Source organism: Odocoileus virginianus, chromosome 22 (assembly GCF_023699985.2).
Source record: "Odocoileus virginianus isolate 20LAN1187 ecotype Illinois chromosome 22, Ovbor_1.2, whole genome shotgun sequence".
Classification (NCBI taxonomy): domain Eukaryota; kingdom Metazoa; phylum Chordata; class Mammalia; order Artiodactyla; family Cervidae; genus Odocoileus; species Odocoileus virginianus.
The window spans coordinates 55,535,863-55,549,506 of NC_069695.1; the positions used below are offsets into that span (position 1 = coordinate 55,535,863).

The 13,644-nt window shown below is 46.5% G+C and overlaps 1 protein-coding gene across 5 annotated transcripts in view; it reads right to left on the bottom strand.

The window, feature by feature from the left end:
- Positions 1–13,644, bottom strand: part of SLC66A2 (solute carrier family 66 member 2) — a 41,779-nt gene that overhangs the window by 20,374 nt on the left and 7,761 nt on the right. For 3 of the 5 annotated variants that reach the window (XR_011482790.1, XR_011482789.1, XM_070453016.1), the window contains exons 4-6: positions 12,294–12,408; positions 11,789–11,874; positions 8,575–8,628 (exon numbers count right to left, since the gene is read on the bottom strand). The exons of 1 other annotated variant lie outside the window; for it this stretch is intronic. Coding sequence is in view for 2 of the 4 variants with exons in the window: in XM_070453016.1 (XP_070309117.1) it covers positions 8,575–8,628; positions 11,789–11,874; positions 12,294–12,408 (255 nt within the window). In the remaining 2 variants the exon portion in view is untranslated. The remainder of the gene's footprint in view (positions 1–8,574; positions 8,629–11,788; positions 11,875–12,293; positions 12,409–13,644) is intronic. One more of the 5 variants, XM_020875611.2, reaches the window with a different exon arrangement.

The window sequence follows — 13,644 nt, forward strand, 5'->3', positions numbered from 1 at the left end:
CAGTGCATGGGCCAAGGACCAGGCAACCCTGGGGGGCTGAACCCAAGGGCTCCTGAGGACCTGAGCTGTCCAACCACAGACGGTACACAGAGGCCAGGAGAGGAAGCATGAGGGCTGCTGCAGGGAAGACACACATGTCCCGGTCCCCTTGGAGAGGACAGGACCAAGAAAGGCTGTGCAAGACACTAAAGCATGATAATCTAGAAAATAAGCACCATTTACAACTCCCAAAAGAGAAGAAATAAACATTCCTTTTGAATATATATGATTTACAACAATAAGACAAACAACCCAATTAAAAAATGATAAGGACCCAAATATTTCTCTAAAGCTACACAAATGTCCAACAAGCACATGAAAAGATGCTCAACATCACGAATTGTAAGGAACTCAAGTCAAAACCATAATGAGATATCACTTCACAGTTACTATGATGGCAAAAGTGAAAAAGACAATAGAAAGTCTTGGTGAGGATGTGGAGAAACTGGAAACTTCATGCGCAGCTGATAGGAATGTAAAATGGTGTAGCCATTTTAAAATGTGGTCCAGCAGTTCCTCAAATGATGAAACATGGAGTTACCACACAGCCCAGCAACTCTATTCCTATGTAAATGCCCCAAAGGACTGAAAACCTTCTTGTTCATGTGAAAACTTACCATGATTATTCACAGCAGGACTATTCACAACAAGCCAAAAGGTAGAAAAAACCCAACTGTCCGAAACAACCCAAATGTGCATCACTGGACACATGGATAAACAAAATGTGGTCCAGCCACACAGTGGAATATTACTCAGCCTTAAAAAGAATGAAGTACTGACACAGGCTACAATCTGGATGAATCTTGGAAATATATGCTCAATGAAAGAATTCAGACACAGAAAGCTGTATTATTCCCTCACATGACGTGTCCAGAATAAGCAAAACAGAGGCAGAGAGCAGATCAGTGGTTACCAGGGCTCAGTGTAATGGAACTGGGCGGTGTGGGGTCTGTTTTGGGCTGATGGAAATGTTCTGTAATGAGATGGTGGTGGTCACTGAACAACACTGTGAATGTACTAAAAACCAATACACTGTACACTTTCAAATTGTATACAGACATACATATTCATTTTAGAGAATATATTCTCTAATACTGAAGATAAAAATAGTTCTTTCAAACTTTTAAGTTTGAGGTGCTGTCATTTGAATCCTGGGCAATTTAAAATACATTTAATGACCCATCTACCCACTAACTGTAACTGATGTGTTGTGGTGAGTTAAAACAAGAGGCAGGGAGAAAAAAGCAGGAAATTACACATAGAAAAATGTCAGTTGAGGATAACACTGGGTAGATACAGAAAGCATGAAGTGAGACTTGCAGAGTTTCATCAGAAAAAATTAGAAGAAACACAGGAGATGCTTAATAAAATGTACAGATCGCTGATCTGATATCAGATGAATCAAGCATTTCTTATACTTCATTATGGATTCCTATGTCAAAGATTTTTTGATGAATAATTTTTAAAATAAGCTAATAAAGAAGAGTGGTCTGGACTCCCTCCAAGAAAAACTGATCTAGACCAGGCACAGGGGCGGGCTGGCACCCTACTCCTGAAACAGAGCCACTCAGGTGACACCTTCCTCCTGGGCCACTGGGTCCCACTCTGTGCATGAGTGGATGGTGCTCAGAGAACAGGGACGCAGGCAGAACGCCACCAGGAGGATGCCCACGAGAGCTGAGGTGTTAACAGAAATCACCTCCCCTCCTCACTTCCCTGGCAAGCCCCCAGCTCAAGCGGGATGTGCTTTCTCCCAGGATATGGTTTCCAGTCAGTGGCCCCAAAAGGCAAGTCTGGATGGCAAGGCACTCAGAGCTGAAAGAAGGTCCCAGGCCTCGGTGCCAGTCAATCAGCACGTGGCCTCCAATCCACCCAGCTCACCTGCCCCTGAGCTGCCGCTAAAGATGCCTGGTGGTGACCAGCACATCCCTGAAGCTTCCCAATTACATAAACATGGAGAAATCCCCAACTGGCCGGCAGGAGGTCTGAGGCTCCCTGGATCCACAAAGCCATTCCTGCCCTGCTCAGTCCAATCACTTCCCAGTTAAGAAGCCATTTGCTATCTGAAGGATCTGCACCAGGAGCTTGCGTCCTAGTGGCAAGAAGGACTTGATTTCCTATCATATTGTATTTTTATACTCCAAACAACTATGTAAGAGATTTGGTCTCAAAGGGTATAGACAGGCCACCAATGATGCCAGAGCGAGCAGCGGCCTGGAGAGACGGTGGCCGCCCTTCCTGCCCTGAATCAGAGCGATTCCAGTAGCGGCTCCAGCTACCCGGCCAAATGGGGATGCTGCGCTCGGCCTGCCGCTTTCCTTGCCAGAGAAAACCAGGACCAGTGAATGAGCGGGCACCCCGGGTCAGCGACGGTGACCTGCCCCAAGCCCGGGGTCCACTGAGGACGGGCGCGGCTGGCCTGGGCCCCGGTGCCCCCAGGAACGGTCCGGAGAGCTCCCCTACGTGGGCTCTGCTGCAGGGAAGCGCAGCTCCGCGGAGCCGACCTTTAAAAATCGCAACCCCCTGGCCAGTCTCAGTGGACAGCTTCAGGCTCTCAGATCGTGAGGTCACATCGCAAAGAGAAGGGAGATGTCTGGGGTCAGCGTGGGCCGGACTTCTGACCCAGGCGCCTGGCCGGGCCGGTGGCAGGGTGGATGCGGAGGCCTGGTTGCTGCCGCCCGGCCGGCTGTGGGTTAGACCCACAAGCCTCCCGCCTCCGGGAGGGGAGGGGGTCGGCCGCCCCCGGCAGCAGCCGCCCCCTATCCTCGCGCCCGCCCCGCCCATCAGGCCAAGACCCAGTTAACTGCGGACGCCTGGCTCCGTGCAAGGGACCCTCGATCCAGGCCGCGTGTCCCGTGCGCCCCCGTGTGGCCGGCCCGCCCTGCCGCTCCCGGGAACGCGCGCGCGAGTGACCGCGGACACAGTGGCACGAGCCCAAGGGCCAGGAGCCCCAGCAGCGAGGACGAGGTGGATCCCCACGCGCCTGAGGCTGTTGTCAAAATCAACAGAGCGAGCACCTACTGATCAGAGTGTCAGACCACCCCCCACCCCCCGCCAGAAGCTTAACAGGGGGACAAAGGCGAGTCAAGGTCAGCTCGTGGCACCCTTAGGCCAGGTCACTAAACACAGAGACAAGCAAACAAGTCCCCAAGCACAGTGGGGTCGGTACTGGAGTTGCTACAGTATTTTACCTAAAATAGCCAGTTTTCAACAAAGTATGGTAAGTGGCCCATACAGAGAAGAAAAAAAAAACAAATTACTTTTTAAGAGACAGAAGAAGCATTAGACTTGGCAGAAAAGACTTCAAAGCAGTCAGTACAAGTTTGATTTTTAAAAAAATTAAAGGAAACTGCACATAAAGAATAGAAGGAAAGGCTTCCCTGGTGGTTCAGTGGATAAAAACTGGCCTGCCAATGCACAGGACACAGATTCCATCCCTGATCAGGGAAGATCCCACATGCTGCTGGGCAACTAAGCCCGTGTACCACAACTACTGAGTCTGCGCTTCAAAACTAGACAAGCCACCGCAGTGTGAAGCCCGCACACAGCAACGAAGAACCGGTGCAGCCACAAATAGATAAATGTTTTGTAAAGCAGAATTTAAGGAAGTATACTGACAATGTCTCATCAAATAAAGCATATCAATAAAGAGGCAGAAAATACTAAAAAGAACCAAATGAAAATTCTGGAATTGCAAAGTCCAGAAACTGAGGTCAAAAGACACACTCTCAGTGCACAACAGCAGAGCTGAGATGGCAGAAGAATCAGCAAACTTGAGGGCAGATCAATAAAGATCATGCAATCAGAATGAGAAAACAGAATTCCGAAAACTGGACAAGGCCTCAGAGACACATGGGACAGCAGTCAGTGCCCAAGTATGTGCCGTGTACATGGGAGGAGAGGAGGGGAGAAAGGAGAGGAAGACAGCCAAAGACATGATGACTGAAAACTCCCAGATATGATGAAAATATCAGTCTACACACCCAAGCAGCTTAACAAATTCCAAAAAAGAAATGCAAAGGGATCCACACCCTCACATATCATAGTCAACCTGCTGAATGCCAAAGGAGAAACTCTTGAAATCAGCAAGAGAAGGACTTCCTTGGCAGTCCAGTGGTATGTAGTCCAGTAGGACTCCACACTCTCACTGCTGAGGGCTCAGGTTCAATCCCTGATCAGGGAACCAAGATCTCCTACGTCATATGGCATGGCTGAAAGAGAAATTAGCAAGAGAAAATGAAAAACACATTTGAAATGCAGCAAAAAAAAAAAAAAAACAAACCCTGTCAACCAAAATTCTTATATTCAGCAAAACTTTTTTTTTTTTTTTGCTGGCCATACAGCTTGTGGGATCTTAGTTCCTTGATTAAGGACTGAACTCAGGCTCCAGGCTCTAGGCAGTGAGAGCAGAGTCCTAACCACTGGACTACCAGGGAATTCCTGCAAAACTTTTTTTTTTTTTTAAACATAAAAAGGGTTTTATTTTCAGGGAGCAGGACTCTAGTCAACATTTTTTAAAACAAGGGCAAAACAAAGACATTTCCAGATTAAAAAAAGATCTGGGAGAATTTCTTGTTAGCAGACCCATCTTATAGGGAATACTAAAAATAAATTATTCTTTCTGAAAGAAAGAGACCTTGCACAGTAATTATAATCCACTTGAGAATAACAAAAAGTGTAGGTATTGGTGATCATGTAGGTAAAAGGCAGTAAAAGTGCATATTTCTTCTCTTTTTCTCTTTTAACTGATTAAAAAATCAAGTTAGTATAAATTTAAAGTAGATTTTGGTAAGATGCATATCATAAGCTTTGGTGTTTGAGTCAAATGCCAAGCAAATAACATAATATAACGTGATACAATGTAGTATACTATCATATATACATATGTATGTGTGTATATAGATACATATATAAGGCTAAGAAGTCTCTTGAGAGTCCCTTGGACTGCAAGGAGATCCAAGCAGTCTACCCTAAAGGAAATCAATCCTGGGTGTTCACTGGAAGGACTGATGCTGAAACTGAAACTACAATACTTTGGCCACCTCATGTGAAGAGTTGACTCATTGGAAAAGACCCTGATACTGGGAGGGATTGGGGGCAGGAGGAGAAGGGGGACGACAGAGGATGAGATGGCTGGATGGTATCGCCAACTCGATGGACATGAGTTTGAGTAGACTCCGGGAGTTGGTGATGGACAGGGAGGCCTGGTTTGCTGCGATTCATGGGGTCGCAAAGAGTCGGACACGACTGAGCGACTGAACTGAACTGAAAGGAATTAAAATATTACACTAAAAGTGTTCGTTTAATACAAAGAAGGTAATAAAGCAGGAACAAGTGGAGGTTAGGGTAGATGGGAGGACAAAAAGCAGAAAGTGAAATGGTGAGTGTAAATCCAAACATAGTAACATGAAATGTGAGTGAAGTAAACAATCTAATCAAAGGCCAGAAGTGCCAGAATGAATTTTTTTAAAGATCCACTATATGCTTTCTACAGGAGACATACTTTAGATTCAAAGATATAAAAAATAAGCCAAAAGCGCAGTGGAGAAAGATATGCCATATAAACAGCAATCACAGGAAATCTACAGTGGCTACACTACTATCAGAAAAAAACAGACTTTAAAACAAAACGATCACTAGAAATAAAGGAAAATTTTATAATGATACAAGGGCCAATCTATCAGTAAGATAAAACTATAAACATACACAACTAACAACAGTGCCCCAAAATATAAAAAGCAGAAAGTGACAGAAGTGAAAAGAGAAACAAATAGGGTAGTTGGAGATTTCAATACACACTTTTAGTAACTGACGTAACAACTAGACAGAGGAATAAGGAAAGAGGAGAGCTGCCAACACTACAAAACCTAACCAGATGCCCCCTACCCCACCTGACAAGCAGAATATACATTATTCACAAGTCACATGGAATGTTCTCCAGGAGAAACCATTGGCCAAGCCATCAAACAAGCCTCAATTTAAAATGACTGGAATGATACAAAATATTTTCTCCAACTACAATGGAATTAAATTAGAAATCAATGCATGTATGCTATGCATGCAGACTAAGTCATTTCAGTGGTATCCAGCTGTTTGCGACTCTATGAACTATAGCCCGCCAGGCTCCTCTGTCCATGGGATTCTCCAGGCAAGAATACTGGAGTGGGTTGCCACGCTCTTCTCCAGGGGATCTTCCCGACCCAGCGACCAAACTGGCATCTCTTAGGTCTCTTTCACTGGCAGGTGTATTCTTTAACACTAGTGCCACCTGGGAAATCCCTAGAAATCAATAACTGAAGGAAATTTGGGGGATTCATGAATATGTGGAAATTAAACAACACACTCATAAGTAATAAATGAGTCAAAGAAGAAATCCTGAAGGAAATTTAAAAATATTTTAAGGCCAACGAAAACATACCAAAACTTACAGGATGCAGTGAATGCATTACTTACAAAGAAATTATGGCTATAAAAGTTATATTAAAAAAGAAGATCAACTATATGTCAATAAAAAAAGAAGGAATATCTCAAATCTATAAATTAAACTTGTAGCTTAACAAACTAAAAAAAAAAATAAATAAAAGAAACTAAACCCAAAACAAGCAGAAGGAAAGAGATAATAAACACTAAAGTGGAAATAAAGTGGAATAAATAAATAAATAAAGTGGAAATTTCTAGGGACTAGAAAAACAATAGAGAAATATTAACAAAACCAAAAGTTGGCTCTTTGAAAAAAATCAATTAAATGCACAAACCTTTAGCTGCAAGAAACAAAACAAGATGGAGAGAGAGGAGACTCAAATTACTAATGTCAAGAATTAAAGAGAGATCCTTACCACTGAAATCAAAAAGATTATAAAAACAATATATGCCAACAAATAACAGATTAATTGGACAAATTCTAAGAAAGAATTTCTCTTGAAACTAACTCAGGAAGAAATAGAAAGTAAGAACAGATTTACAAGTAAAAGACTGAATTAGTTCTTTTAAACTTTCCACAAAAAGCACAAGCCTAGATTGGTTTCACTGTCTGATTCTACCAAACACTCAAAAGAACTGATAAACCTGCAACAAGTGCTGAACAAGCCCCTGGATCTGACGCACTGTACAGTGAGTGCAGTGAGTGCAGTCGTAACCATCAGACTTGCCAAGAGACTAAAAGTGATCATCCAACCATCAAACTTGCCAAGTGACTAAAAGTGATCATCCAGCCATCAGACTTGCCAGAAGACTAAAAGTGATCATCCAACCATCAGACTAGCCAGGAGATGAAAAGTGATTGTTACAACCATCAAACTTGCTAGGAGACTAAAAGTGATCATCCAGCCATTGAAAAAAAAATGGTAATTACGTAATGTGATAGAGGTACTCATTACCACTACTTGGCTATCATATCACAGTATATAAATGTGTCAACACGTACCTTTAATTTACATGTCAAATATATTTCAATTAAAACATTTTTAATTAATAAAGAATTAATAGCAATTCTTCACAAATTCTTTTAAAAAATAGAAGAGGAAGGAACACTTCCCATTTCCAACTTATTTCATAAGACCAGTTCTGTCGTGATACTAAAATCAGTTATATGACAAAGGGAAAAAAAAAAAAAGGAACCTAAGCAACCTAACACTAGCAAACAAAATCTAGTAACTTATAAAAAGGATTATACATCATGATAAGATGAGATTCATCCCAAGAATGCAAGGTTGGTTCAACATACAAAACTCCATCAACATAATGTACTATAATTAGTAGAATAAATGACAAAAACCACATGATCACCTCAACAGACACAAAAAAGCATTTGACAAACTCAAATATCTTTTCATAATGAAAACAAACTGAGAATAGAGGGCACTTGCTTAACCTAATACAGGGCATCTCTGTAAAATCCATAGCCAACACCATACTCAATATCAAGAAGGAAATGTTCTCTCACTATGACCAGGAACCAGACAAGCACATCTACTCTCCCACTTCTGGTCACAGTACTTAGTCAAGAAAAGAAATAAAAAGTTTCCAGATTGGAGAAGAAGGAGTAAAACTCTCTATCTGTGGATGACATAATCTTGCATATAGAAAATCCTCACCTATCCACTAAAAATCTATTAGAATGAATGAGTTCAGCAAAGCTGTAGGACCCAAGATCGATATGTGAAAATCAATTTTATTTATACAAAGTAACAATGAACAATCCAAAGTGAAAATTAAGAAAACAATTCCATTTACCATAGAATCAAAAAGAATAAAATACTTTGGAATAAGCTTAACAAACAATTCCAAAACTTGTGTTCAGATCATATGTCTTTCTTTTTAACTCTCCGCATCCCTCCCCCCTCAACACACACAGAAAATGGGTAGGTTTCTAGTGGTTACTTCATGCTTGAAAGCAGCAGGCTGTGCTGGTTAGCTGGCTGGGTGACGCCCATGCAGGAAGAGGCTGTGGCACCGGTGGGGGAGGAGCAGAGACAGACAGGGCAGAGCAGGACACAGACCCGGTGCTCCGCGGCAGGACATGCAGTGTGTACATACCCAGAAAGGACCGCCTGGGGGGGACTCTGACTTCTCCATCTTTATTATCTGCAGCTACATTTAAAAAGAGAAAGAGAGAGAAAACAGAGAGGAAGAAGAGACAAAAACAGACCGGTTTTAACACTGGTAAGTCCTTGTTGCATTTCTTTAAAAAAAAAGGAACAGAAAGACAAGCTTTTGGTTTCTGTGCATTAGGAAATCCACTTTGTGAACCATTTTTCTCCAAACCTGTCCTCTTTCAAAATAAGTCCCTGGAACAGAGGGAAAAAATGAAACATCACCAAATCTCACTTAATTTCTAAGGTCAGAGGTGCTGACGAGATACAGCAGACCCTACTTCCACTTTCCCCCAGAAACTCATCTGGACATAAGCCCTGGCTGCAAGACAGCTGTCCCAGGGTCCAGACCCTTCAGAACAAAGCTGTTTTCTGAGGGCACTCAACACAACACCCACCGTGAGCAGACAGCTAGTTCAGCATGTGAACCTGCCCGCCCTTGGACGTCACATCAAGTCAGGGAGCAGGGATGGCAGCTGCCCGCAGCCGTGGCCCAGGAAGGACCCAGCGTGAGATTCCACTGCCAGCCACCTTGCCTTCCCACCCGCCCCCACCCCACCTGAGACCTCCCTAGACTGAGGCACCCCTGGACAACAACAGACTGACCAGAGGCCCTGAAGACCACCAGAGCTCCTCCAGGGGGCTTCCACCTGCAGTTGGAGCTGGGGATGGAGGTCAGTTAAAGAGGAGAGTCACCAAGGTCAGAAGCAAAGGCAGGATCAAAGGTCATGGGTCTGCACTAGGCAATGGAAACTACCCCAAACTAGAAATTTTTCAAGTAATCAGCTAAAATCAAATACCAGGCTTTCTGCCTAGACCCAGGGACAGCTGACGCTGCTCGGGGAAGAGCTGGGGTGATGGAGGGGGTGGTTCATAAACCAAGAGGAACCACAGTCTCCTCTCCTCACACCGCCTCCCTTCCAACACCCGCTTCTGGACCTTCTGGGTTCTGAGTCCCGAGTTGGTCAGATTCTCCCAGCTTTTTGCTTCTAACTTTGATTTAGACCAAGTTCACCATTAATGGGCACCTCCGCTAAAGATCAAAGTACCAAAAGAGGGAAGGCAGGGAGGCTACAGGACAGGGTGTTCCACTCAGCCACTTATGGGCTCGGATGCAAAGCTGCCCTTCTCTCTCCCGGCCTGATCCCACTGAGCTGACAAGCAGGGCTTCACACCTGCCCTGCAGAACCACCAGGCATGGCCAGGTGCAGGGCTTGAGGTCAGCAAGACACACACCCTGGTCGGGGCGGCCAGCAGCAAGCTGGGTGGGAAGGTCACATCCTTGTGCACGGTGCCGAGCTACCTGAGGATTTTTGACTGAGACACGCTGGCAATGTTTTGTGATCACGTGGCCCCACAGATCTGTACTGAAGACACACCAGCACCAAGCTTCAGAAACGACTGCAATGCTTCCAGAGCACACTGCCCTCAGAGCCTGCACCCCCCACTAGGAGGAGGGCCTCTGCCCCCTCGACTGTGGGTGGGCCTGAGGTGCAGGTTGGCAGAAGCAATGCTGTGTGATTTCCAAGACCATCTCTTTAAAAAGATGCAGTGTCCACCGGGTTCTTCCCAGACACTGCCGTTGAAATGTGACTTCATGGTGTGAGGAAGCCCAGTTCTCATGAGGAGCCCAGGTGGGAGCGATACAGCAGAGCCCAGGTGAGGTCCAGCCGATGGCCAGCACCACGTAGACACAAGAGTGAAGAGTAAAGAGAGAAGCAGAGAGGGGGAGAGAGGGAGGGAGAGGCAAAGAGAGAGATCGATCCAGAAACAGAGGAAGACACGGGGAGGACAGGCAGAGGCAAGAGACAGTGAGAAAGTAAACGGTCCAAACTGCAGAGTCTGGGTGAAATGTCCTTTCCTGTCCCCAAGTTTTGGGGCCCACCTGTCGAGCAGCCACAGAGACAGGAGCCAGAGACGACAAAGCCGAAGTTTCAGCAGGGCTGAGACAGGACAGTCAGCCCTGTGGCGGCCAGAGGATAGGACGGTGCTTGACAGACAAGAGGCAGATCCACAAATGCCCCAGGCACTCTGGTCCTTATCACGGTTTGAGACTCACTGCTGGGGGCGCCTTGGAGAGACGACGTGGGGGCTACATGTGGGAGGGGGTGGAGGTGGGCAACGCTGCAGTGGAGATGTAGGGGGCCCAGGGCCCACAAGGAGGTGTGTTCACGGTGGTCCAGCAGCACAGGAACAGAAGACCCTAGGTCAGCACTGGGCAGTGGGCTGGACTGAGGCAGGATCGTACCCTGAGGTCCAAGGACACCAAGGAGCCCTTGAAAATGCAGAATAGTCTGTGGATAAGCATCCTCCCGGGAAGGGGGTTGCTCAGCTTTCATTCTCAGGATGGTATGCGACTCTCCCCACCCAACATTTTCTTCCAACTGTACTAAGCTGTAACTACATACCCTAAAAAATTTATGCTTCAAGCGTGTTTAGTACATTCCCAGAGTCCTACCATCACTACTACTGTGGAACTCTAGGGCTTTCATCAGCTCACAAGGAACCCTGTCCTTTTCAGCAGTCAGCCCATCCCCTCTACCTCCCAGACCATTCCACCAGAGTGCTGAGACCTGGGGCAAATCTCAGCTGAATTCACTCAGGTACCCGGCTGGTGACCCACTCACCAGGAGGCACTCGCTGTCCTTGGTGACTGCAAGGCACAGGCATCTGGCAGGAGGGATGTGTGACCCTGAGGACCCCATTAGAACAACTAGCAGCCTCACTATTGGCACGACCTCAAGATGGCACCCGCCAGAAGCAGAGAGGGAAGCAAGCTGAGAATGGCACTCCGCCTCCTGGAAACCTCCCTGTCCCACCCACTGGGGCCCTGAAGAACCCTGATCCAACAGCCGTCCCAGGGACCCGGACTGGGGCCTCCAAGGCCATGTCCAGACCAGGTCCGGGGCAGAAAACTGGACAGCGAGCTCAGAGCATCTTGTCATAGCAAGGTCCATGGTCCAGGGGACCACCGTGCCAGAGTCAAGAGCCAGCAGCAGAGGGTCTGAGGCGGGCAGATGGCCACAGGGGGCAATGGGACTTCTGTCACGTGAATCACGGAATAAAGTAAAACAAACATGCTCACCACTGCAAGGTGCTGGAAACCAATTTTGAAAAGTAAATAAAGAGAAATATGGGAATCACCCCTGAATACTCACTGGAAGGACTGATGCTGAAGCTCCAATACTTTGCCACCTGATGTGAAGAACCAACTTGTTGGAAAAGACCCTGATGCTGGGAAAGACTGAGGGCAGGAGGAGGAGGGGACGACAGAGGATGAGATGGTTGGATGGCATCACCAACTCAATGGACATGAATTTGAGCAAACTCTGGGAGGAAGTGAAGGACAGGGGAGCCTGGTGTGCTGCAGCCCATGGGGTTGCAGAGTCGGACCTGACTTAGTAACTGAACAACAAGCAAGCATTCACCTGCTTCTCCTTTATAAATCAAACTGTGGGAAGGCTGAGTAGCAGTCAAGGGGAAGTACCCCTAGACGAGCAGGACAGCAGAGTGGGGTGCTGGGCAGCCAGGACAGACTGTCGGGTCTGGGCCCTGGGCCCCCATGGCTGCCACCATCCAGAGAGACCAGTTGCCCAGCATGCCTCCTGGAGGAAGAGCACGACAGCCCTGCAGAATCTAAAGGGCGGACCTGGATCGAATTACCTTGCAGAATGTTCTTCACAGGGCAGCCCACATGGCCCTGCTTCAGCAGCCTGAGTCTGTGCAGATCTTGCAGCCCTGACGCTCCAAGTGCTGCTGCCGGTCCGCTGACCCCATGCTGGGCACGGAGTGCACAACGTAGAACAAACAACAGGTGAGTTCCAAGGACAAAGGGGGATTTAGGCAGAACCATAGAATAAAAGGGCTTCCCAGGTGGCACTAGTGGTAAAGAACACACCTGCCAATGCAGGAGATATGAGACTGGGGTTCCATCCCTAGGTCAGGAAGATTCCCTGGAGGAGGGCATGGCAATACACTCCAGTATCCTGGCCTGGAGAATCCCATGGAGAGAGGAGCCTGACAGGTTACCGTCCATGAGGTCACAAAGAGTCAAATGTGACTGAAGGGGCTTAGCATGCACCCCCAAATAGATTAAGAAGACAAACTGCAACAACAAAAAGACACAGACCAATTACAGTGTATGGCCCATAACCGGATCTTGATCTAAGGAAACAAACTGACCAAACACTTAGGAAACACAAGAGACAGTTGGAAACTCATACAGATGGTAGTTTGATAATAAGGAAGAATTGACTTCTTATGGGATGATGATATTGTGTCATGCTTCTTAAAAGTCTTATCTTTTAGAGACACATTACATACCACCTACAAATGGCCTGTACTGAGGATTTGCTTCAGAAACTGCAGGAAGAGGATGTGCACAGGCTCTGGAAAACGGTCAGAGGCTGTCATGGTCCCACACAGAGCGCCATATGCTGCTCTCCCACTTGCTGCTGCTACTGCTGCTGCTAAGTTGCTTCAGTCGTGTCCGACTCTATGTGACCCCATAGACGGCAGCCCACCAGGCTCCCCATCCCTGGGATTCTCCAGGCAAGAACACTGGAGTGGGTTGCCCTTTCCTTCTCCAGTGCATGAAAGTGAAAAGTGAAAGTGAAGTCGCTCAGTCGTGTCTGACTCTTAGCGACCCCACGACCGCAGCCCACCAGGCTCCTCCATCCATGGGATTTTCCAGGCAAGAGTACTGGAGTGGGGTGCCATTGCCTTCTCTGCTCCCACTTCTACATGTTTGAAATTCTCCACAATAAAAAGTGAAAAAGGAAAACACAGCACTGTCAAGACAGACACCACACTCCACTCCTGGTTCACAGTTAAACAGCAGGTGCATATTAGCGTCTCCAGCCAATTTCTCCCTGAAACACGTGGCCTCCGTGAATGCCGCCCCATTCTGGACATCCTGAAAGGGGAACCCACACCCCTAGGTCCTGCCTCCACTGCACACAAGGGCACTGAAAAGCTTCTGTGGAATGAGGTTTTAAAACATTTGATCCTAATT